The following is a 26,736-nucleotide window of genomic DNA, read 5'->3' as shown; positions in this document are numbered from 1 at the left end:
TGTTCCGCCTCGGCCGGTGATAGGCTGAGCCCACTGTCATGTAAGAAGCCGGCCAGAGCTCCTTACATGACAATTGGCTCAGCCTATCATAGGTGATAGGCTGATAGCTGTCCGACGTTCCCATCCCCAGCGTAAGGCCGACGTAGGAACATGCATTAGTTTATTTTGTTTACCTTTTGCAGCCCGGGCATAGGGGGTGTCAGCGCCGGCGGTCCACAACAAACAGGACAAGGAGGGCAGCGCTTGACAGTGACATGTGAGTATTTACCCCGATGGGGGCAGCGCTGGGCTGGTAATTAATTTGGGGAGGAGGAGGAAATACCATTATATACCGTGGAACCGCCAAAAGTTACAAAAATACCGTGATACACAGATGTGGTCATGCCGCCCAGCCCTACGATCTCTCACCTACTAAGGCCATTTGTGCTGCCTTTGGCGTTTCATAATTATCAATAGTGTCATCAGGGCTGAAGACAAGCAAAAGTGCCAGATAGTGTACAATAAATCTCACTTGTTTTCTGTAAAAGCTAAGAGCAGATTGTAAAGAACTCCTTCTGGTGTTTGGTGACTTCAACCAAATAATCCACAAAGATGAGAATAGGTTTTCTAAAGAGTTACAATCTCATTTTGAAGACTGCAGGCATTTATCTTTGATGTTGTTGAGACCTCTGTGTCTCCAGTTTCTCCAAAACGATGGAAGATGATGATGATTTAGGAGGTGGGGTCTATATGGTGAGCCCTGTGGGCAGACTGAGAGCCTTTGGTAGTAGAGCTTCACAGAGATGGCACAGGTTAGAGGCTGGAACCCTTTCCGGGATGATCAGTATTAACAATTTGTTTTGCCGAGACCTGTTTCCAGGTCTTCAACTTTGTCCCATAGGGTTTTGTTCATTCTGAACAGATCTTTCACTTTTGCAGAGGAATGATCATGTGACATCCCCAAATCTAATAACCTGATCTCCATTCTGTTATACTCTCTCCAGGTTTAGTAACTTACTGTTGGAGGTCATGTACCATTTAATTTGGGACAGAGATAGGGCAGCGTATTTGAGGCCTCAGATTTAGAGAAATGTTGTGACAAAGTGTCGTGTAAGAGAGATCACATACCCTTTAACATCTTGGTAGATTCTTCTGTTGTAGCATTTTTCTGATGTTTGAACTTTGTGAGGTTGGCAGCCCAGATTTGTTAACTAAACACTTCATGAGGTGAAAACTAGGGATGCAGTGACTTTTCGGGCTCTGAAAACAGGGTTATCGACTTTGTACCGAAAGGAAAAAATGTGCCGATAACTTTGAGGAGCAGGGCCAGATGGACTGATGCACTCCCCTGGGCAGAGGCAGGAGGCACCATGAGTATGTTATCCAACACTGTGCTGGAGAGGGGTCCAGATTGGGCTGAGCTGTGGTGAGATTGTAGCTGAAGGACCTGCCATGATGATGATGGTCTGGAGTTGGTGGGGCTGAGCTTAAGAGGGCTGTAAAAATGAGAAAGGACAATATTGTATTAAGTTTTGTACAAAGGAGCAGTGTTATAGGTTTTAGATCACTTCTCTATAACAGTGCATGCACTAAGTTTGTATATATATGTTACTGTCATTAACACATGAATAAACTTTGTGAATGTACTGCTGGAGAGCAGTGATCTGCAACCTGTGACTCTGCAGCTGGTGCAGAACTACAATTGCCAGCATGTCCTGACAGCCAATGGCTGTACTATAGCAGTACATAACTGTGTAGGAGTATGTGTATATGTAGTGTTTTACTTTTTATTTTGTGTCAGTGTAGTGTAGTGTAGTGTTTTTAGGGTGCATTCACACGGGCGGGGGTTCACAGTGAATTTTCCGCTGGGAGTTGAGCTGCCGTGGAAAATTTGCTGCAGCTCAAACTTGTAGAAGGAAACCCAAATCTTTAGCTGTTGCAAAACTACAACTCCCAGAATACGTGCTGGGAGTTGTAGTTTTGCAACAGCTGTAGGCAACGCTGCTGGGGAACCACTGAGTTAGGAAACAGACTCTAGCTCAGTGATTTCAACCCATGTGCCTCCAGCTGTTGCAAAACTACAACTCCCAGCATGTCAGTGCATTCTGGGAGTTTGTTTTGCAACAGCTGGGGGCACACGGGTTGGAATCACTGAGTTAGGAAACAGACTCTAGCTCAGTGTTTCCCAACCAGTGTGCCTACAGCTGTTACAAAACTACAATTTCCAGCATGCCCAGACAGTCAGGGATACTGGGCGGTGTAGTTCTGCAATATCTGGCCCTTCAGATGTTGCAGAACTAGAACTCCCAGCATGCCTGGACAGTCTGGGCATGCTAGGAGTGTAGTTATGCAACAACTGGGGAAGAACAGTTTTTAAACCGCTAAGTAGTGGTCTCCAAACTGTAGCCCTCCAGATGTTGCAAAACTACAACTCCAACCATGCCCAGACTGTCCAGACATGCTGGGAGTTGTAGTTCTGCAACATATGAATGGCCAGATATTGCAGAACTACACTGCCCAGCATCCCTGACTGTCTGGCCATGCTGGGGTTTTGCAACATCTGGGGGGGCTACAGTTTGGAGACCACTGTATAGTGGTCTCCAAACTGTGGCCCTCCAGATGTTGTAAAACTACAACTCCCAGCATGCCCAGACAGCCTTTGGCTATCTGGGCATGCTGGGAGTTGTAGTTTTGCAATTGTTAGAAGGCAATCTTCACTGCAGCCTCCTCCGCAGCACTTTACGGCCGCACTCCTGATGTCTCTGCCACCGCCCGATGGTCTCTTCCGCCGCCGCCGATGCCGCTCCGGTAAGCCGGTTCTCTCCTACCACCCCACCTTGTTTCTCCCCCGCTCTGCCCGAACTTCGATCGGTGGGCAGAGCGGGGGAAATTAACTTTTACCCTCCCGCCCCCAACTGCCTGATCGATCAATGGCAGGGGATAGGAGGAGGTGGCAGGACTGCCACCTCGCTCCTATCCTTTAGCATGGTCGGAGCTGTCTGTGACTGCTCCGATCACTGTTGCCTTCCGGGTGATGGGGCAACCTCAAATCGCCGCAAATCGCTGTTCTGAATTGACTGGCGATTGACGGCGATCGCTGACATGGGAGGGGGGGGGTCTCTGGAACCCCCTAGGCATTGCCATGGGATGCCTGCTAATAGATATCAGCAGTCAACCTGTTCCGGTCCCCAGGTACACCCTCCGTCCTTAAGTACCAGGACGCGAAGGTGTACCTGCACGTCCTTCGTCCCCAACAGGTTAACTCTTCCCCAGCAATAGGATTTTTTTCAGAAAAGTCCAGAAAACCACTTTAACTCTTGTGTGGCCAAAGCAGAATGTGCAGTTCAGTCATAAATAAAGGGTCTGAGTATACTGTAGAGCACCCTGTATGTGGTAGTCCTGTATGTAATGTGATGGGTCTCCAGGCACCAGTTATGCAGTTGATGTATTCTCCTGGAGTGATTGATAAGGCTCACTGATCCCAATGCATGCACATCCATGTGTCAGCACTCACCTCTCACACTGCCACAGAGTGTTTTGTTAAATCCTCCAAGTGGCTGTGGGTTACCAGCTGTCCCTGAGCAGCATCCTTCAGTAAGAGTTGTCAGCAGGCTAGGGCAGTATGTAGCTTGTCAGCTGTCAAACCCACCAGTGAGCAATGGTGCCATTTGCTTTACTTTAGCTCCCGGTTTCTGTGAGTGCCACAGCCCACACCTATGTTTCTGGTAGCACACACCCTTTAGACCAGTGTTTCCCAACCAGGGTGGCTCCAGCTGTTGCAAAACTACAACTCCCAGCATGCCCAGACAGCCAAAGGCTGTCCGGGCATGCTGGGAGTTGTAGTTTTGCAACAGCTGGAGGGGCCCTGGTTGGGAAACGCTGCTTTAGACACTTTTACACTGCACTTGGGATGGGAGGGCTTGGCCCAGCAGCTAAACATGCTGCAGATTTCTCAAACAGCATTTGCCCCATAAATTTGGTGCATTTATTGGCTGTGCGCATAGATTTACGGTAAGGATTAGAATTTAGAAATCTGGCCCTTTTGTGCTGCTTCATTAATAGCTCCTGACGCAGAATACAGCACACGCAAAGTTATTACTATAAAATTACAATATAACTGTAGATCATTCCTGTCATAGACCTGCAGAGTGACGTTCTGATCCATGGTACAAAGGCCCGAAACAGAGCAATCCATGGAGACGTGGTGGCTGTGGAAATTCTTCCTAAATGTGACTGGAAGGGGAGATTTGGAGCGCTGTGTGAGAAAGAGGCAGATGATAAAGCCCTGGATACACAGAGCGAGGTCATGATGACTGGTGAGTAGGGTTCTTTTATTTTTAGTGAATATTTGGGGATAACAGTACTAAGCATATGCATTTTTGAACATAGAGCATGTGCCATTGATCTTTTGCTCATAGCCTACGATAGCCCATAATTTGTCTCATGTCTATTTCAGGTCGTGTTGTGGGGGTTCTACAAAGAAACTGGAGGGATTATGTGGCTACTTTCCCCTCTAAGGAAGAAATACAGACTCAGGGCAAAAATGCCCAGAAGGTACTTGTGACTCCTTGGGACTATAGAATCCCCAAAATCAGGATCAGCACACAACAAGCAGCAGCTTTGCAGGTACATTAGAAAGTTGTGTATAAGAAAATGAATTGGTGAGACCTGTATGATTTCATAAACAGTAATGACCATGTCCACATAATAATGATTTTGTAATTTCTATGTATATTTTGTTTTTGATCAGGATTATAGAGTAGTGGTAAGGATAGATTCCTGGGAATCCACCTCTCTTTATCCAAATGGACATTTTGTGCGAGTTCTAGGACGTATCGGTGACTTGGAGGCAGAAATTGCAACTATTTTAGTGGAAAACAGTATTAGCATGAAGCCATTTTCAGAAGCCCAGGTTAGTTTTTTTTCTTAGTACTGAATGACCCATTGAGTTTTAATACTGTATGGAAATGTGCAGTTTGCATTGTTTTAGCGAGGATGGTTATATAATTGTACTTTATTAGCTTGCAGAAATGCCAACTAACAGTCCAGAGGACCCATGGCGGGTGGCCCCAGAAGAATGTAATCGACGGGACTTGCGAGAGACTCACTTGATATTTAGCATTGACCCAAAGGGCTGCGAGGATGTGGATGATGCCCTGTCCATTCGTGCACTAAAGAGTGGACATTTAGAACTTGGTGTTCACATTGCAGATGTCACACACTTTGTAAAGCCAAACTCTTACACAGACATGGAAGCAAAAGCAAGGTCTGTAAGGCTCCAGCACATGTGGTCATACCATCTGCTCTTCTAACAAATGTCATATCATGTGATGCCATCATAAAGCATTTACAGATTGTCTAAAGTAATATTTATGTAAAGATTTATAAATTTCCATATCCAGTACTGTTGCCAATTTTGTCAGTGGACTAACAGATGATCCCACCCCAACAAAGGGCCCCTGAAATCTGCTCCATGGTGAGCATGCCTGCTCGAGAGGCTGTCCTAAATGGATATCTGCTACGTATGCCATCCACAAGTCTAAAAGGGAACCTTTCGGCAGCTTCCTCCTACCCCCTAACCACAGGCAGCTAAAAATACCAACAAGTTCTTGCACTAGAGTTGTCACTATACCAGAGTTTTGACCTTTATACCAAAACTTAAGTGTAGTATCACTATTCTGAATACCAAAACAACACTTTGTTGAAAATGAAAACCTATTTGTGGTGTAGCCATGGTGCCTTCTCGCTTGGGCAGGCACTAATGAGGGGTGGTTCAGAAAGCAGGCGCAGTGAATGAAGGCAGAGAACATGGCAGGCCCAAGACAATCCTCACAATGCTCCTTATAATGAGCAAAGCTGCTGGTCCATATATACATTATCAACATCCAGTAATCAACTTTTTTCCTGTGTCAGATTTTTACTAAACCACAATGCATTTAGAAAGGATGCTCTTGGTCTACCTCTCTTATCAAGGCCCCCAGTTACTTAGTTTGGTGGGGTGGCCAGCCCTAGGGGTCCTTGCTGTTTCAAAATCCTTTCATTTAAGAATTAGGCAGGAAACTTTTAGTGCGGCAAAAAAATTAGTAACCTTCTCCATCACACAATCCTGTCTCTGAGCTCTACAGGTCTTTCATTCCCTCTCTTGACTTTGTTTTTGCTCTGATAGACAATGTCAGTTGTAAGACCTTATACAGACAGGGCTGCGTATTTCCAAATCTTGTCCAATCGCCTGAATTTACCCCAGGTGACTCCAATCAAGGTGGAGAAACATCTCAGAGATGATCAAGAGAAATGGGATGAGCCAGAGCTAAACATCAAGTGTCATAGCAAAGGGTCTGAATATTTATGTTTATGTGAAATTTTAGTTTTCATTTTTAATAGATTTAAAAAAAAAAATCTGTTTACACCTTCTCATTATGGGGTATTAAGTTTTTTATTTTATTTTAGCACAAGCCTGAACATAACCAAAATGGGGAAAAACTAAATGGGTCTGAAAACTTTCCAATGTATTGAATGCTTTTTTTTAATTATAGTTCATTGTAATAGGGGAGCCTGTTGGTATTTCATGCTACAGTAGGATAAATCTGGTTATAAATGAACTATAGTTTTTTCCACTTTCCACATGCCTATATTTGTTATTGGTGACAAATCCAATTCACTATCCCTTCTAACATCCTGTCACCTGCCTATTGTATTCTTTTTTTTGTATGTATTTAATTTTTTTCCTTATGTCTTTACACAGGGCCACCACTTACTACCTTGCTGACCGTCGCTTTGACATGTTGCCTCATATCCTCAGTGCAGATTTGTGCTCATTGCTTGGAGGTGTTGACAGGTAAAACTGCAGAATTTGTAATATTTGTAGCAGTAAATACTAAAGACAGCAGGGGACATATAAGATGTACGCGTTTAGTGCACTTATTTTCAAAAGTGGTGCCTAGAGTTTTAAAAATCTGGTGAACGCTTGTCCTGTGCCCAAAACCTGTGTTAAACACAACATTTCATTAGTTTACTGCCAATCACTACTATGAAGTGAAAAAAGATGGCGGAATCGTCACAAAGCACCCAGGTCGACGTCTCTGTGCCCTCACATATGGCAGGGATGCTTCCAAGTTTAGCCACTTTGCCAGCAACAGCCCAAACCTACAAGGAGACATGCCTCTTAATAATGCTGCTTTCTCCTAAACCCTCTCGTATGTTGTCTTCATATATTATGGTAATTCCCAGACCTGGCAAAGATCCTTCTGACTGCACAAGTTATTGCCCTATTTCTTTATTTAACTCCGACTTAAATCTGTTCGTGAGGAGAAGCACATGAAGAAGCTCTTCCTTTGGTATCTGGGTGCACAATTGATGCCTACATATTGGGCAGCCTACAGGTCAAATTTCCTACAGCTCTTCCTGGATGCAGGTAGTTTGTTAACAAAGTTGTCCTCTCTTCTTATATAGTTTCTGGGGAATATTGTGACCATCAAGATGCCTATGTTGCCTACATTTCTTTATTTGGTGAAAACACTTCCTGTCCCCTTTTCCAGTCTTGGTGGCTTGGCCTTGCCTGCCCATTTGTGAAGAATCCCCCTCCTGGACCTCTCTTTGGACTTGCAACAAATGAACTGGCACTGGGAAGCTGTGGCTGGCTCCTCTCCATCCCTGTGTCGTCCCCTGGTCTCCTGTCTCTTCTTGGCCCCTGTTAGGACCAGTCAGGTTTACATAGCCACTCTTGGCCATTACTCATTTTCTTTGAAATCTCCCAGCTCTCCTCGCTTACCTTTGTTTTTTAATCCACAAATCCTGCATACTTCTCGTGCTGCCACCAATGCCCCATGGTTATCTGCCAAGCTTTTCCGCTATGCGGATATTGTAGACCCACTTAGGCGGCCTATACTCCTCTCTTTCACCCTCAGAGACAGGTTTTATCTCTTCTTTTTATGATTCTCTTCTCGCTCATTTACAGCTCTTATGCTTTAATCCTCCTTTTCCTAACCCAGCTTCTTTTGAGGTACTCTGTAAACAACCGCCTACTACCTGAGGCCTTATTTCAAGTATCTACAACATTCTGCTTTCCCCTGGTAATTCTGGCCCTATTCAGCACCCTATATGGCCAAATAGGTGGTATACTTGGGTAGGTCCCTTACCCCTCAACAATGGTAGAACATATGGTCCCGGGCAGCCAAGTCTTTCACCTGCGTTACTTATAAGGTAATCTAATGTAAAATTCTCCTTTATTGGTACCACACCCCGGTTCTTTCCACTTTGTTTGCGGTGTCGGGAGTATTTGGGTATGCTCCCCCATATTTTTTGGAACTGTAGGGGTCGCAATAGGGGGTGGTTGTGGACGGGAGCTTGCCGTTTCTCTTTTTTCCTCTTTTTCGTTTTTACTGCTTACTTTTGTCTTTTGTTGTCTTTTTGGCCTACTTTTGTCTGTTTTGTAGATGCTGGATTCTGTGGGTTTCAATGATCATTTTATGGGTCTACCCTGTAGAGACACTGGCTGTTTTCCTCATATATTATGTTGATTGCTCTTCCTATTATTGGTCTTGTTCTATTCCTAGTAGCGGCATAGTGACGTAATAGGGACTGTTAATAGAGCAACATATATTTCTTGGGCTACATCTTTATGTGGCACAGGGTTATTGTTATCCATAGCAATCTTTTTGCTTCTTGCAATGTGAACTTGCTTGGATTTGGTACCATTGAGATTCCAGTGTATGTTTTTTTTATATTGTTTATTTTTATATATTTATGGAAAATGTTTTGAAAACTTTAATCCTTACATAGGACATAGGACATAAATGTACGTCCTGGTACTTAATGCACCAGAATGTACATTCACATCCTATACATAAAGCGAGCACAGGAACTGTGCTCTATTTATGCACGTCAGGTCCTGGCTGCTATCAGCGAGGTAATGGCGGACATCAGTCACTGTGCTGATATCCGCCATTAATCCATCAGATGCTGATCATGGGATCTGCGACAATGTGGTTGTTCTAATGGCTGATCTGATCGCCCACGGCAGGACCGCAGTCCATAATTCAAGATGGTGGACTGAGGTTCCCCTCACCTGCTTTCTCTGCTGTATCAGCTTGTGCGTAAATGTCCGAACTATCAAAATATAATGTCAATGGTCCTGTGCTGTTAACGCCCTAAATGTAAAAAAGTGTCACATCATTAAAAAAAGAAAAAAAAGAAGAAAAAAAAAGTCACATATTTGCAAAAGTGGTACCGATAAAAACTACAGATCACGGCGCTAAATATTAGCCTTCCTACAGCCAAGTATACTTAAAAATTAGAAAGTTATAGGAGGTCAAAATAGAGTAATTTTAAGTATACTTTTTTGTAGAATTTTTATTTTTCAAACCAGTACAATAATGGCAAAGTATCTAAACATGGGTATCGTTTTAATTGTATTGACCCACGGAATAAATATAAAAAATATGTAATTTTTACCGTAAAGTGTACAGTGTGAAAACAAACAAAACCTTCCAAAATTTGCAATATTGTGGTTTTATTTTCACTTTTCACACACAAATAATATTTTTTTTTTGGTTCTGCCATACATATTATGGTAAAATGAGTTATGTCATTACAAAGTATAATTGGTCAGGCAAAAAACAAGGGGAAGGAAAAATACGAATTATGGCTCTTAGAAGGGAGGAGGAGGAAAAACAAAAATGCAAACAAAAGAAAAAAAATGGGCGGTGTCCTTAGGGGTTAAATAAACTATTTAAAAAATGTATTTTTTGTAATAAAGTTATCACCCCTGACAATTTCCATGATTTTCATTTATAAATAACTGGGTGTTTCGCTATGTTCCTCACAGTGGTCACTGATAGCTCAAATCTCTGTCATAGCTTTTTGTCATAGCTTTTTTGTTTGAGGTTAAACTGTGTGGCAGCCTAATAAGGAACATGAATTTACATTTAACTAAAAAAAGGAAAAAGATTTTTTGATTTACATTTAAAAAAAAAATTTAATCCACATTGTAGGGTGGCGCAGTTAACACAAGTAAAACTCCCAGAGACACTTGTGCGCCAAAAAGTGGAGATAAATCTTGGAATATCTAGGGGAAAATGCACAAAACACAAGGCCATGTCCCTTTAAGAAAATAAAAAAAAATGGTGAACAAGGCCATAATAAAGTAAAAATCATGTGAAAAATATCTGAATATTTGGTGCCAATAACGTGTGCCACGTCTTTAGCAAATCTGGTGCTGCTACAGCAAAAAAGTGACACTAAATGTATTGATTAAACCCCAATTGGCTCTATAGGTGTTGTGCTGTAAAAAAATTAAAATCCCAACTATGTTTTGAATTTTCCAGGTGATTACAAATAAAGGAATAGTGGAAATGACAGTGTGTCTGCCATAGCCATAATGCTAATATGCCAAAAAGTACTGTATTCCTATTGTTACCTTGGTAGAATAGAAACTATATAATAAAAAGAGGAGTTGGGGGGCTCACACTAATATTTTGAATGAAGTGTATGCCAAGGTAACCCCACGTGTAAAAAGTGAACACAATAAAAGAAAAAGAGTTGCAGACCTTAAGGTATATACTTACTGTACGTGGAATGGATCACTGGGTTTTTAATAAAAGTATATAGTGGTTAAAATGGGATATATGTGTAATTGAATAGAATGTGCAGACTAGTTGTATAGATTACCAAAAAATGTTTATTGATTAATTAGTTACATAAATGGTCTCATCAGTACCCTTGCTAGAGACCAGTAATGAAAAACAAAATAGTATTAAAACAATGATGTAAGATAAAATAATATAATAATATAAAATAATAGTTTATAGCAGCCACCTCTGTATAACTTGGATTATATTTGGTCAAGTGCAGCCGTTTCTGTTATCTGATCTGTATTATCGGCAATCTTAGAATAACAGTAGCAATAGGTGTTGTAATCCAGGAAATATTGTACCAAGTTTGGATCCAGAGATACTGTAGCAAGTAATGATTGTTGGTGCTACTGCACCACTCACCACTCCGTTTTGGCCGGGATGGTAGCCCCTGGTGTGCTGGGCTCCTCGTCGCAGGCTGGCTCGGCTGGGCAGCCGGCACAATAGATGTGTCTGCGCGGTGTGTCCCGCGCCTCCTCCGGTGGGACACAGATGATTGCTCGGTCTTACGGATGGAATCACGGCAAACAGGCAGGTTGGTGAGTGGATGCAGGTGATGCTTGTATGTGCAGCAGCGTGCGCACGTCTTGAACAGTGTTCCCGGCAATGGGGGGTTCCAGCTGTTGCCAATGTTGGTAGTGGGTAATAGTTCCAGAGGTGGTCTGTGTGAAGTAGGTTCAGGGCTAGACGCGTTTCGGGGAGACCCCTTTTTCAATAGCTTTTAATTTAACCAATGTATACTTTTATTAAAAACCCAGTGATCCATTCCACGTATAGTAAGTATATACCTTGAGAATAGAAACTAATCTTAGTTACAAATGCTTGCCTTCTTGAGATATATATAGAATAAATGTGTGTTTTTTTGCCAGTTTACATTTATGGCTATGATAATGGACCAATAATTTGACTTATTTTAATGTTATACAGGACAGTACTTTTCCTTTACAATATCCACAGCACCACCTAAAGTCCTAAATGTGAACTGTGACCTGTATAGAATATAAGACAATAACCGTGTTCTAGCTGCAGTTTCTGAACAATCGATATAATAATTATATTGGCCGGGCCTATGATGTCTGTGTTAATTAGAGCAGCGAAAAGTGTTCCATCTATTGGTAACACACTACACTGTATAATACAAAGTGTTTGCTATTTGTAAAATGTAACTTTATTTACACTAAGGCTAGGTTCATACTGCGTTTTGTGTTTGTTTCACTGTTACTGTTTCATTACATTTAATTTTAATATATACAAAACTACGCTATTGTATACAGGAAAAAAAACATTTTTAAATGCTGCTGTATGGCATAGAGCAGAATTAGATTTTTAGCATCCTTTTTCAAGAATATAAAAGGTATATGTTAAATGTACACAAAAATGATATTACATTTTTGGGGGTTTTTTTTTCAACAGTTTTTTTATTAAAGGGTACCTTTCATCCAAATAAAAACTTTTGATATGTTTATAGATTAATGTATGCAGAATAACTTTCCAATAGCATGTTATTAAAAAATATGTGTCTTTCTATTTAATTTTCCAGGGAGCAGTGCTGAGCTTGTCTGTGTCCTGGCTGCGGTTTGAGATTTAGGACTTCAGCATGAGTCTGAAATCTAGGGGTCTCCCTAGGACTGGTAGGGAGACCCCTAGTAGTCATTTTTTCAATGTGGAAAATTAAATAGAAAGAAGCATATTTTTTAATAACATGCTATTGGAAAGTTATTCTGCATACATTAATCTATAATATATCAAGAGTTTTTTTCATGAAAGGTACCCTTTAAAGAATTTTTCTTTACAACAGATATTTGACAGCAAAGAAAATATAAGTATGTAGAATAATAAACAAAGGTCATTACATATTAACAAGACCAGGTTACAATATGGTAATCTGCATAGATCAAGATGTTGTAAAGTCCAGATTTTCTCAGGTCGGCTCTGTGAGTATCCAGGGAAGGCCACACGTCAGGGACATTAAGCATAGATAGAAAACAGACTGGATGCTTTCCAGACATTGGCCCTCATTTACTATTCTAAACCCGACCTCTTTTGTCGGGTTTTTTTGTCGCATCTTTGTCTGCGCCATGTCGCAGACATCGTGCGCCAGTCTGCGACACTATGCAACATTTTTTCCCGACAGACCCGATATGGATTCTCCCAAACCCGAAAAAGGGGCGTTACCCGACATTTCTGAGCTTTCCCACGTATTTATTAAGGTTTCCAACCCGAATTTGTTGAATTGTTGGGGATTTTTTCCCGACAGCTCAGAGGAGTTGGAAACCAAAACCTACAAAACCCACATGCGACAAACAGGATGCGACATAATAATAAATACCAGGGGAAAAAAGCAGTCGGGTAAGAAAGCAAGATAGACTTACAACCCGATTTTCTTAGTAAATGAGGGCCATTGTGGTGCTAGTTGGATAAATATGTGGAATTCCTGAGAGTGGTCTGAGGCGGTGGATGGACCTCGAGGAGCTGGAGCTGAGCAGATACTTCATGTTTATTCTCTTTATCTTCCCTACTTACCTGTCTCTTTCTCTATATAACTTTCCCCCCTTTCTACCTCTTAGAAAATCTTCTACCTCCTGCTTTTTATGTACATTGTTTTATATCTTCCTCATTGCATGTTACCTGGATTATTGACCATCAGCTGAGGTGTAATAGATCCGGATTGTGAGGAGCTCTAGAGATATTACTAGTACTCACTAATACCACTTCATAAAATCCTAGCTTCATTATTTATCAGATAATTATTCTAATTTCTAAAATGTTCTTTGGGCATGGTTTATGTTCCCATTTTCTGTGTTTTTGCAAGTAAAATTTACATTTTCTTCCATCCAGGTATGCCGTGAGTGTAATGTGGGAGTTGGAGAGTACGACATATGAAATCCGCAGAGTGTGGTATGGACGGACCATCATCCGATCTTCCTACAAGCTAAGTTATGAGGTGGCTCAACAGCTGCTGGATGGGGATCTTGAGCCACTCAGCACTGAGCCAGAGCTGAAGCCACTCTCACAGGACTCTGTTCAGCTGGATCGTCTCCTTTGGGCAATACGTAAACTCACTGAGGTCGCTCAGGCTGTCAGGTCACGGAGGGATATGCATGGTGCACTGGAGTTGGAAGGAGTGGAAATACGAGTTCAGTTGGGGGACGAACACAACATTGACGACCTGATACCGAAGCAGCCATTGCAGGTTCACGAGACTATAGCAGAATGTATGATCCTGGCCAATCACTGGGTGGCCAAGAAGATTTTTGAGAGCTACCCACAGCAGGCATTACTCCGACTTCACCCACCACCACGACAGGAGTTCTTCAAGGAGCTTAAAGAGAGTGCTCAGGCTAAAGGATATTCCATTGATACACGGTAAGTTCAGTACTTGGCTAGATATATGCTTTATTTTGTATTAGTCTGTGTGCGTTTTTTGTTTACTGTTCTGAGCTGATGCAGTAGGGTACTCCATGCGGAAAATATCTTTTAGTCTGTTGTAGAGATCAGATCAACTTATGCTTAAATACCAAGGTATCCGGAGGGAGTGTCGTAAGGACATATATAACAGTTTTAAGTCCCTTGGGTGAAGGGTTCTGCTTACACAGCCACTTGAAGAGAGTAGGCTTAAAAAACAAGGCCAGCCTAGTGAGGGTCTCTGCATAGCAGGATATTTGTTGATAAAAGGGTAAGGCTCTTGGGGGGGAGACCACAGCTGCCCTTCAGTATCTGGAAGGGGAAGATATGACAAGTCACAGGGTTATTTATATCCACAAAATAGAAAAGTGTTGCTGTAAACCAGGGGTAATTGTGACAAAAATGCAAATAGCCCTATAAGATGGTGTCAATTAATGGTCTAAAATTTTGGCCCTGTAGATGTTGCAAAACATCAACTCCCAACTCCAAGCCGTTGGCTGTCTGGGCATGCTGGGAGTTGAAGTTTTGCAACATTTGGAGGGCCACCGATTGAGACCACTGGTGTTAATAGAAAGGAGGTTAAAAGAGGCTATGGGGATTTGAGTGGGGGGGGGGGGCTTTCTGAGTACTGGTCAACCACACATCTCAAATAATAGTTTTATGGGTCTAGATAATTTGTTGTATAGGGGAAAGACGTCTGATTGCAGGGGTCCTGCTGCTGGGACCCCTGCAATCTTGGTGCATCCCGTGGCATTCCGTGACGTCACGCCCCCTCCATTCATTTCTATGGGAGGGGGTGTGATGGATAGGGGATAAGATTTCTAAGGCCGGAATACCCCTTTAAGGCCCTATTACACGGGCCGATATCGCCCATTGTATTAGGACCAGCAAGCAGCCAACTGGGTTGTTCTGATGTCTCATCAAATCATTGGCCATTGTCCACCCATCTCCTTGTGTAATGGGGGATGTGTGGTCAATGACAAATGTTCATGGAGCTCTCCCTGCCTGACACTTGAGCTATGTAAAGACTCTGTAAACTAGCACCAATCTACAAGACCGAGCTTGTTATTTGTGCGGGACCAGGCCACGTAATAGGGTCCTAAGTCTGATGCTGAAGCTCACCTTGCTCTGCACAGGTAAGGGATGTCAGACCACATGACTGACTGACTGTAGCCATGACTTCTTTGTTCTATGTGGATTTCCATGTGTCTTGTTTTTTTTTTGTAGACCACCATCCTCCAGACAAATTTGACTACTGTGGGAAGTGAGATTTGTTATTTTACTCAGCTGTCATATAGGTTTAATGTATCCAGTGTATCACATTTCTACTTTTTTATATTAACTTTCCCAGCACAAACAAGACTTTGGCTGATTCTTTGGATAAAGCAAATGACCCATCTGACCCTTTGGTGAATCGGCTATTGCGAGCAATGGCAACACAGGCCATGTCCAATGCTCAGTATTTCTCTACAGGCTCCTATACGGAGGATGAATTCTATCACTATGGTAAGTGCTTTGGTCTGAGAAATGCTTGTACTTTTATCACATTTTCTGAGCACCACATATCAGAAGCTATGCATATATATTTTTAAATACAAATCTGAAAAAGCAAAGCTTTGCATTTACACTTCTGCAGACTTCTGAGCTCCTCTCCCATCATACCCTGCCTGGTCCTCTATAGAGATCTTGCTATTGGAGAAGTGTTGTCTCTACATCGAGCACTGCACAGTAAGCTGGCAAATGATAGTAAAGATGGTAGTCACCCCTACATTTAAAATGTAGTGTTGACTATGTACTAACCAGCCAAAATTAGTTTGGATTCACTATTTGCAAATGCATCAGAATTCTGGTGTAATTTGTGCCTAAAATAAACCCTTCCTATATAGCTGCTTCTATCACCTACGTGGCATTGCGATTAGTTACACTATGTGGCATTTTATGACCTGTTCATTTTTAATGTAGAATTGCCTATGATAGGTGATACTTGGCGTTTTGGTATAACTTTTTGTATTTGGCTTTCAGGTTTAGCGCTGGATAAATACACGCACTTCACTTCCCCTATCCGACGTTATGCTGATATAATAGTGCACCGGCTTCTTCTTGCTGCTATCAACAATGGTCAAAAAGATCATCATCTTGGAAACAAGGACTTGGAGGAGCTGTGTCGTCATATCAATAATCGCAACAGGGTAAGAAATTTTGGCATTATTTGGCTGCATTTTGGAGGAGATTTATCATTGCTTTTAGAACATTTTTTTGTTTATGTTTTGGCGCAGTTCAGGCGCAAGCAGCATATTTAGCGACTTTTATGCTCCTTTTGATATAGACAGTTTCACTCTTTTTGCCTACCCGTAGAACCTTTTCTTTTTGACCATGCAGTGGTCACATATTTATCATTTGCCACTTTTGTGCACAAAATAGGGACTTTTGACAAAGGTACTTTTTTAGGCGCAAAGCTACACCACCTACCAGTAGGCATAAGAATCACTTCTACCTTTTGCAGTTCAACCTTTAACCTCTTGTGGACGACATCGTCCCACTCCCCTTCTATGACACACGCTCAGGAGCTGAGCGCGGGTCCTAGCTGGGCTATCTGCCACCAGGACCCATCTCTAATGCCAGACATCACCGATCACGGTGATGCCCGGCTTTAACCCCTTAGACACCACAATCAAATTTGTTTGTAGCATCTAAAATGCAAGTAAAAATGTCCCGGCAGCTCTGTGAAAATAAATAAAAACACCTAACCTGCCAAATTCAGGACCCGGGAAAGTGTCTACTTCACTGCCTCACAAATGTCTAGAAAAAGTGTATGTGGTAGATCTGTTCCCACCACAGCAGAGCTGCGCAAAATTAACAGGGGATAGGGGATAAGATATTTTTAATCAACCCCTTGACTAAAAGGCAGCAGCTCAACTTGCCATTCCCTTACATTACAGGCTGCGCAGCATTGCCAGAAAGAGTCTACAGAGCTTTTCCAGTGCATGTTCTTCTTAGATAAAGACCCGGAGAGTGACCAGCGCTGCATTTGTGATGCCATAATATATTCCATCCGCACCAACGGAGTCCTTCTGTTCATACCCAGGTAAATGTATTTCTAGCTTAATATCTAATACTGCCATTTCCACTTTGTAAAGTTGCATTTTGTTAGAAGGCTACCACAAAATGGAAAAGTTTTGCTGTAAACCAGGGGGTAATTGCGACAAAAATGCAAATAGCCCTATAAGACGGTGTAAATCAGTGGCCGTAACTGTGGCCCTCCAGATGTTTGAAAACTTCAACTCCCAGCATGCCTGGACAGCCAACGGCTTACCAGGAATGCTGGGAGTTGAAGTTTTGCAACATTCACGTCCAATCCTCATTGTTTTCTCATTTCCTCATTCCGTAAAGAATCAGGAAAAACTCAAACTCAGACTCCGTTCCTGCATTAATCTAGTAATGAGGAGGTGAGAAAACAATGAGGATTGGACGTGAATGTATTAATCGATGGATGGAGGATACCGATTGGTGGGACGTCATTTGCAATTGACATTGATTGTTTGGTGACGTCGGAACCAGATGGTTTATAAACCCCGTTTGGCACATGGACTCTTAGTCTGTTATCTTGCCATCCTTTAGAAAGCCACGCAAGTGGCGAAACACGTAGGATGTAGCAGAGAAGATAGATTTTAACTGCATCTCTCTCCTAAACTGGTAGAATAACAAGTGAAGTGCACACTGCAGGGGCATTTTCTCATAGGCTATTGCCATTAGTCAGTGGTGTTTTTGCAGCACTGAATATCCTTTCCCTGAATACTAATAAATAAATATATTGATCCTTGGAATAAAAGGACATTATTCAGTACTCATAACTGGATTTACAGGGCGGACAGAGCATTCAAACCAGTGGATAATGGATGTGTTTTTAATCCTCTACTTCTGTACATAGTAAGGTGAATGAAATAAGAGTTAAGTTTTATGGTGGAGGGAAATTGAGGGTGTCAGTGCCCACTGGGCACAAGTGTTGGTATATTGTTGTACCCTCCCCCTCCATCTGGGGCATTTTCTGTTGTTGTTTAGATAGCAACCAATTGGCTCATTTTATGAAAGGAAAGCTGAGCTGTGATTGGTTGCAATTTTGTCTCGGACAGATTGACAAATCTGGGCCATTGACATTCCCCATGTCAGTGGGATACCTATACCTATGCTGTTTGACTCTGTCCAGTTTTGTGGAAAAAAGGGTATCCTTTTGGGGTGGATATTTGAGACTGGTTATAGTTCACGTGATAGATGCAGATTGGCCTTTTAGGAGTCAGGGGAAGCTTAGTAACGCTCCGCTCAGTGAACAGTGCTATCATCGATGACAATAAGTTATAGCCTAACATATGGGCTAGGTGTTACACTTATGAGTTAACAATGAGTTACATGTGTGTAAAGAGAAATCAATGCTGTAGATTGGTGTTTCCCAACCAGGGTGCCTCCAGCTGTTGCAAAACTAAAACTCCCAGCATACCCGGACAGCCTTTGGCTGTCCGGGCATGCAGGGAGGTGTAGTTTTGCAACAGCTGGAGGCACCCTGGTTGGGAATCACTACTGTAAACGTTCACTATTTTCTCTCTATTCTAAGAGAACTAGCTTTTGCCCGCGGCTTCGGTTGCGTTAAATTTGGGGTAACATGGATAAATTTTTTATGATCCTATAGTAATTAGGCCGCTCTGGGTAAAGTCTACAGGCATCCAAACAACCCAAATTCTTTCAACTTTGATCGCCGCGTCTAAAGAGTTAATGCCGGGCATTAGCTGCTGATAGCAGCCAGGACCGTGCGCGTATGATGCAAGCTCAGCTCCTGAGCTCGCTTCATAACCCTCCCGTGGCTCAGCGCCGGGTATACCCGGCGTTCTGCGGCGTGGGGTTAATTCATACAGACTTCAGGGGTGGAATTTTAGAAAATGTTTAAACATGTGTTTCTTTATCTCTAATTGTTAGCCTAGAAACAAAGTTTCATGCTTCTAGCTTCAAAAATGACGGACTTCTATACAAACTTTCAACCCCTTTTTCACCCCCATAAAGGGGTACTCCGGTGAAAACCTTTTTTCTTTTAAATCAACTGGTGGCAGAAAGTTAAACATATATGTAAATTACTTCTATTAAAAAATCTTAATCCTTCCAGTACTTATTAGCTGCTGAGTGCTGCAGAGGAAATTCCTTTCTTTTTGGAACACTGATGACATCACGAGCACAGTGCTCTCTGCTGACATCTCTGTCCATTTTAGCAACCGTGCATAGCAGATGCATAGCAGATGTTTGCTAAGGGCAGCATGGTGGCTCAGTGGTTAGCACTGCTGCCTTGCAGTGCTGGGGACTTGGGTTCAAATCCCACTAAGGACAACAATAAATAAAGCATTATTATTATAATAATGTCAGCAGAGAGAACTGTGCTCATGATGTCATCAAAGAGCATTCCAAAAAGAAAAGAATTTCCTCTGTAGTATTCAGCAGCTAATAAGTACAGGAAGGATTAAGATTGTTTAATAGAAGTAATTTACAAATATGTTTAACTTTCTGCCACCAGTTGATTTAAAAGAAAAAAGGTTTTCACCGGAGTACCCCTTTAAGGGTTGAATTTCGAAAAATCTTATTCCTCGTCTACATCCTAAAAACACCTGTGAAAAAATTCAGCTTTCAAAGGGTTCCAAGGGTTTAGGCTGGGCATTGATGAGTCCGTGAGTCTGGCCTTCTCTTTTATTTATATATATATATATATATATATATATATATATATATATATATATATATATATATATATATATATAACTAATAACAATGCAATGTTTTTGTGTGTATTGACACAGGTATGGCATTAAAGGGCCAGCATATCTTAAGAACACTGAAGGCCTTGTTTTATCTTTTGCCAATGATTGTTTTAAATGGACAACTGGATCTTTGCAGCGCCTCCCTGACCGAATCACAGTAATAACAGAGGGGACAAAGGAAACTACATTCTGTTTATTTGACCATGTGACTGTAAGTAAATCGGTTTTCCTTAGCACATCCAATCACTTTTTCTATTATTACACTGTCTTGTTATGTGGCGCACTAGGTTTAAAAAAAAAGAACATAAAATACTGTACTTTTAACCTCCATTGTGGATAAAATTCTTCTTAAAGGGGTACTCCGGTGGAAAAAAATTTTTTTATAAATCAACTGGTGCCAAAAAGATAAACAGATTTGTCAATTACTTCTATTAAGATCTATCAGCTGCTGTATACTACAGAGGAAATTATTTTCTTTTTGGATTTATTTTCTGTCCTCTCTGTCCATTTAAGAACTGTCCAGAGCAGAATATGTTTGCTTTGTAGATTTTCTCCTCCTCTGGACAGTTCCTGAAAGGGACAGAGGTGTCAGCAGAGAGCAATGTTGTCAGACAGAAAATAAATCCAAAAAGAAAAGAATTTCCTCTTTAGTATACAGCCGTTAATAAGTACTGGAAGGATTAAGATTTTTTTAATAGAGGTAGTTTACAAATCTGTTTAACTTTTTGGCACCAGTTGATTTAAAAAAAAAAAAATTAAAAAAAAATTTCCACCGGAGTACCGCTTTAAGGCCCTATTACATAGGGTGATTATTGGCTGAGCAGGTAAACAGCTAAAAATACAATCACACAATGGCCGCACATCTCTCCATGTAACAAAAGACAAATGATGGAAGCACATGATCACACAAATGATCCAGCAATTGTCCCTTCCCGCACAAAAAACAGGCCTAATAATAGGCTCTTTAGATGAGATTAGTACTTGTAGACAACCTCTGTCAACCTATGTAATAGGACCCCTATGAGATGTTTTGTGGGATTATCTTAAAGGGTTATTCTGGGATTTTTTTTATTTGACTGTGGGGGCTGTAAGGTTAGTGTAGTTTATAATCTAGTTTCTGTACCTGTGTTTGATGGCTGTTCTCGCAATTCTTATGTGATCTTTGCCCCGAAGTTCATTTTAAGCAGCATACAAAATTAGTGTTGTCTCAGCTTTTCCCAGGTTGCAGTGCAGACCGAGACATTACATCACTAGTCACGTGATGAAAAGGAGCCTGAGTTTTTAATGGGGGGAACGACGGATGAGTGGGAGGGAGATCATTCTCCAAAGGGCTGCAGGGAATTGTAGTTTTGAGCACAGCACGGCATGCAAGGCAGCTCAGGTGTGCTGCAATGGGTGGGGTGGCTGATGTGTGGGAGGAAGAAAAGTGACCTCACACTTACAAACAAGGGATCCTGGTACTTGTTGGAGGGAGGGAACTCCAGCAGGAAATAGCCATTTCACAAAAAAATAGCCTCAGCGTAATGGCGGACTCAGAACACAGCCATTTAGCTCCAAGACAAGCACGGATAATTCCTCAGCATGTTCATTATTGTCTGGCAGGTAAGTACTAAAGTCACCTTTATGGTGGATAACCCCTTATATAAAAATAACTATCCAACACAACATCAGCATTGGTTCAGGAGGGAGAGGTTTGCACTGTCCTTTTGGTGTATGTGTTGGAAAAGCTCCCAGAGCATAAATCAAATGTAGCTATATGGAGGCTGAACAGGTATGTTTGTTTGGACTCCATTGGGCTCAATGTACATTGCAAGTGCAGTGAAAAAAGACTCTTATTGGTCTAATATGGGTCTGAGTAAGACAGCGTATTATCTTTATTGTTCCAAAGTATTTATATTATACGGCTCCATAGGCAAGGTTGGTGCTTTAATGACATTACTAATAATTCAAATTTATGTATGGTTACAATTGCCAATGTGCCGCAGTATCTGCTGCACATCACTGGGCTGGCAGCGGCAGTTGTCATTACCAGGGAACATAAAGGGGTCCTGGCACTCACGTTATGCTTCAAGGACCTCTGTGTTTATTCATAAAGCATCTTTAAGGCAAAGTTGCGACACGTAGTGTCGCAACTTTGCCTTAAAGATGCTTTATGAATAAGCGCAGAGGTGCTTGAAGCATAACGTGAGTGCCAGGACCCCTTTATTTTCCTTGATCACAAGAGACAAGTGGCGACTCCTATCTACCGTTGTCATTACCAGGACATTACCCTTCATTACCCTTTTTGGGATGTGCACTTTTATACTACCCGATTTTATGTATTCTGTACAAACATGATCTGTATTCACAAGCGATTCTTGTTAATTCAATTTCAATCTGTACTAGGTAAGAATTCGGGTACAGACATATCGTTTTCATACAAACAGCATCCGATTGGAGATAATCAGAAATAAACCCCATGTAACTCCGGAAGAGCAACGCTCGATATCTAGCACTAACCACGCCAGGAACGATCTGGTCAGAGAAGTCACTCGTACGGCAATAGAAGCTCAGCTGGCAAAGGATGAAGACGTTGCGGAGAACAGAGCTGGCAAGCAGTACCAGGAATACCAGCAAACACAAGGAAACAGCCTGTATGCACTGCTGCAGGAAGTTCACGAGCTGGCACTTCTTGATGTATCCGGACAATAATCTGCCATCATCCTGTCCAATAAAGGGAGGTCACTGCCCTTTATCCTGTCACTGCCTGAATGTGAGAACAAATGTACATGAAGCATTTTAACACAATGTGCAAATCTTTTTAGTATCTTGGTTGGGGAAGTCTTAATATGGCAGCTTTAATTATTTAAGAGTTTTTATGTATGTAACTTGCATATCCTCAATTTCTCTCTCTTACGGGTTTTATGATCAGTTATTTTTGCTCTGAAACCTGTTAAGCAAACTTAATGGGAATTTTAGCACATTTGCTTTGTACATTGTTTTATTTCCTAACAAGACAGAATATTTTTGTATAAAAAAAATTGTTAAATTAATAAACAATTTTTTTTTTATCCTGTGAATTTTATTTTAGAATATTGTTTCAAATTTTTTTTTTTTTTTTTAAAGGCACAGTAATAGACTTGAATTATTGCCAAACTTCACAAAAAAGCTGACTTGTGAGCAGGTTTTTAGGGTATAACTGTACAGTGATCCCTCAACTTACAATGGCCTCAACATACAATGGTCTTTTCTGGACCATTGTAAGTTGAAACCAGACTCAACATACAATGTACAGACAGTCCAGATCTGTGATAGACATGTCAATGGCTGGAAGAACTGACCAAACAGAATGGGCATTTTACTGGTAAAACACCTGTATTACTGAAGTTTATGTACTGACTGATGTCTGGTAGCGCCTCCTACAGTACAGGGAGGTATTACATGTTCTGTACACTTTACCTGTACCAGGGTTAGCTGCTACTTTGGACACCAGGTAAGGGCGACTCCATGATACTTTTTTAGGACACTGCGTGTACTGCAGGACCCTGAAGAAGCTCCTGTCCTCTACATAGACCAGTGTTTCCCTAGTTTTTCAACAGCTGGAGGCTCCATGCTTGGGAAACATGCATGCAGGTCCCCCCCCCCCCCCCCAATCATTCTGTACCCAATACCGTATAACAGCAAAAGTGAAACCAGATCTTAGAAAACTTTGCTTATTTATTGAAAAGCAAAAAAAAAAGCGATCACAGCCTCCAGTCTTCTTGGGAATGATGACACAATCGTCTGGATTTGGGGATTTTTTTTACCATTATTCTCTGCAGATCCTCTCAAGCTCTATTAGTTGGGATGGGGACCACCATTGGAAGCAATTTTTAGATCTCTCCAGTGATGTTCTACTGGGTTCAAGTGAGGGTTTAGCCAGGCCACTCAGGAGAGGCTTAGGGACAACTCTGTGAATGACCAGGCCTGTAGAGGAAGGCATTCATGGGCGAGCATGCCTTTCAGCTGTGTGCATATCTTTAAAAAGGTTATCCAGGAATTGATAAACAGAGCTAATTTCTACTTAAAAAAAAAAAAAAAAAAAAAAAAAGCACCCCACCTATCGTGTGTGGTGGTACAAATTGGCTCCATACACCTCATTGGAACTGAGCTGCAATAAAACACACAACCTGAGGAAAGGAGTGGTGACTTTTTTTGTTGTTGAAGAAATCAGATTTGTTATTCCTACCCTTGATCTTTATCCTTTAGGTCGCGTTCCCACCTTCCCAAATTTACGGCAGCAGCGGGAAATATGCTGCGTATTCCTCACTCACTATACACACAGGGCTTACCGGCGGCAGCCCTATGCATGTACTGAGTTTTGGTGGTGGAGCCGTGTGCCTGACGCATGACTCCTCCTCCAAAACTCACTACACACATAGGGCTGCTGCTGGAAAGCCCTGTGTGTATAGTGAGCAAGGAATACGCAGCGTATTTCCCGCAGCTGCCACTGTGTATACGCCAGGTGGGAACACACCCTTAAGAGGCTCACACAATCCGAAGGAGGACATTCTGCTGTGGCTCAGCATTGTCTGACGCTTCAGTTGGCAACAAAACAGATGATTTTAAACGTTTACTGCACTAAATATTCTGTCAGATCACCTTAACACCCGTCTGCTAGGTGCCACTCTGTATATGGTGTGGAGCTGACAGATTATCAGATGGGCTGCTACTCAAGGCCCGGTGTTGTTTGTTTGCCCTCCAGCCCCTGTCCAGTATACTTTGGATCAGGTTTTTCATTAAGAATATTTGTGTACTTTGCTTCAATCACCTTTCCCTTAACCCAGACCAGTCTCCCTGTCCCACCCTCCAAAAACACCCCCACAGTATGATGCGGTCACCACTATGCTTTACTGTATGGATGGTATTGGGCAGGTGATAAGCAATGGCTGGTTTCCTCCAGATATGACGCTTAGATTTGAGGCCACAGAATTAAATCTTTGTTTCATCAAGACTTGGGATTTGTTTCTCAAGTTAGGTGCTTTTATAAAAACTCCAGGTGGCTTTCATGTGTCCTTTTACTGAGGGACCATATGTTGTTGTATTTGATAATAAAATCATGTGATTTAATGGCTAACAGTGGTGTGAACTGTGTTCAGTGGCTGCTTTCCTTGGGTATAGTTGTAGATATATTCTACCCTGATATATTGCACCCAGTTTTCTATATTGTGGTTGAGCCCCCGTTTCTGTGTATACTTTTACTGAGGGAGGCTTCTTTCTGGCCATTCTGTCATAAAACCCAGTTTCTCCCATTTCCACACATCTTCGGAGCTCAGCCAGAGTGACCATTGGATTTTTAAGCCAGATAAAAAGGACATTACCTTGTCTAATACTGTATGAACCAACACAGGTAAAGTCCCCAGAAGCAAGTGAACTCAGCTGAGAGTACTTTGGGTATAGCCTATCACCCCTTTAGGGGTAGAGTGGGGAGTAACCTGCAAGCCACTAAGACTGTGTTCCCAACTAATAATCAGCCAAGGGGCCCGTCGATGTATGCACAGAGAATAAAGGAAGATTTATCAAAACTTGTGCATAGTAAAATTTGACCAGTTGCGCAAAGCAACCAATGAGCTCTCTTTCAGAGGCCTTTCCAAAAATGAAAGAAGCGATCTGATTGGTTGCTATGGGCAACTGGTCAACTTTTCCTCTGTACAGGTTTTGATAAATCTCCCCCAAAGAGTGTTAAAGTGCTGGCACTGCTCCAAAAGAATTCTTCCAATGACAAAGTGAAACTGTAGTAAAATTTATTGGCATTAAATTTTTCAAAAGGTATTTATCACCATCCTCATATTGGTCAATCTAAGGGATTGGGTTATTTACCATCTAAAATGTTTTTATTTTATTACGTAAATAAATTTAACTGAAGATTACCCGGCCGTATCAGGGAGCTTGCTCTTGTGACTCCTGTATTTTTTTACATTCTCATAAGGTTAGCGGTGCAGTTGCTTATAGCAACCAGATTTATATATATTCAAAAAGGCCTCTAAAAGAAAATGAAATAAGCATTTGATTAGTTATGGGTGACTGCTGCACCCCTTTTCCTTTACACAGTTTTCATAAGTCTTACCCATTAAGTGTGGATTGATGGGAGATTTTTTTTGTTTTATCACGAGGCCACAAAATGTAACAGGGTCTGAAGACTGGGACAAACCTGAGTGTGGTCTTGTGCGAATACCTGCCTTAGTCTGCGTTCACATGTTGTGGAATAGTCACAGAAGAAAAAGCAAATATCCACTTTAGTAAATACACAAGTCCCATTACGCCAGTAAGTAAAATCCAATGTATTGCGTATCTTTCAAATACATTTGTTGATGCAAGATACAAAAATTCTACAAGATGAGAGGCTGGGCGGTATGACCAAATGTGTGTATGACGGTAATTTTTTAACTTTTGGCGGCTCCACAGTATTTCCTAGCGCGCCCCCCATATTATCTGAGGACGGGAACATCGGAGAGCTTTCAGCCTATCACCGGCCCCAGCGATGTTCCGCCTCGGCCAGTGATAGGCTGAGCCCACTGTCATGTAAGGAGCCGGCTTCTTACATGACAGTGAGCTCAGCCTATCACCGGCCGAGGCGGAACATCGCTGCGGCCGGTGATAGCAGTCAGCCTATCACCGGCCGCAGCGATGTTCCGCCTCGGCCGGTGATAGGCTGAGCCCACTGTCATGTAAGGAGCCGGCTTCTTACATGACAGTGAGCTCAGCCTATCACCGGCCGAGGCGGAACATCGCTGCGGCCGGTGATAGGCTGACTGCTGTCAGACGTTCCCGTCCCCAGGAAACAAAGGCCGGTACCGGACCAACGGGAGGCGAGTTAAAGTTTTTGTTTATTTTTTGCAGCCCAGGCATAGGGATACTGCACAGTATGGAGCAGTGGTCTCCAAACTGCGGACCTCCAGATGTTGCAAAACTAC

General features: G+C 42.0%; 1 protein-coding gene across 4 annotated transcripts in view; it reads left to right on the top strand.

Moving 5' to 3' along the window:
- The window catches only part of DIS3L (DIS3 like exosome 3'-5' exoribonuclease), a 59,980-nt gene extending 37,152 nt beyond the window's left edge, over nt 1-22,828 (top strand). For 3 of the 4 annotated variants that reach the window (XM_056571683.1, XM_056571682.1, XM_056571681.1), the window contains 11 exons: nt 4,119-4,295; nt 4,436-4,605; nt 4,730-4,891; nt 5,001-5,245; nt 6,722-6,814; nt 13,446-13,973; nt 15,364-15,518; nt 16,035-16,201; nt 16,952-17,097; nt 19,844-20,015; nt 22,190-22,828. In XM_056571683.1, the coding sequence (XP_056427658.1) occupies nt 4,119-4,295; nt 4,436-4,605; nt 4,730-4,891; nt 5,001-5,245; nt 6,722-6,814; nt 13,446-13,973; nt 15,364-15,518; nt 16,035-16,201; nt 16,952-17,097; nt 19,844-20,015; nt 22,190-22,495 (2,321 nt within the window). In that variant the 3' untranslated portion in view covers nt 22,496-22,828. Of the gene's footprint in view, nt 1-184; nt 257-4,118; nt 4,296-4,435; nt 4,606-4,729; nt 4,892-5,000; nt 5,246-6,721; nt 6,815-13,445; nt 13,974-15,363; nt 15,519-16,034; nt 16,202-16,951; nt 17,098-19,843; nt 20,016-22,189 lie in introns of those variants that run through there. The other variant, XM_056571684.1, reaches the window with a different exon arrangement.
- Nucleotides 22,829-26,736: the final 3,908 nt, after the last annotated feature.

Source organism: Hyla sarda, chromosome 4, assembly GCF_029499605.1.
Source record: "Hyla sarda isolate aHylSar1 chromosome 4, aHylSar1.hap1, whole genome shotgun sequence".
In the NCBI taxonomy this organism is placed as follows: domain Eukaryota; kingdom Metazoa; phylum Chordata; class Amphibia; order Anura; family Hylidae; genus Hyla; species Hyla sarda.
This window is presented reverse-complemented; position numbering and strand designations above follow the sequence as displayed.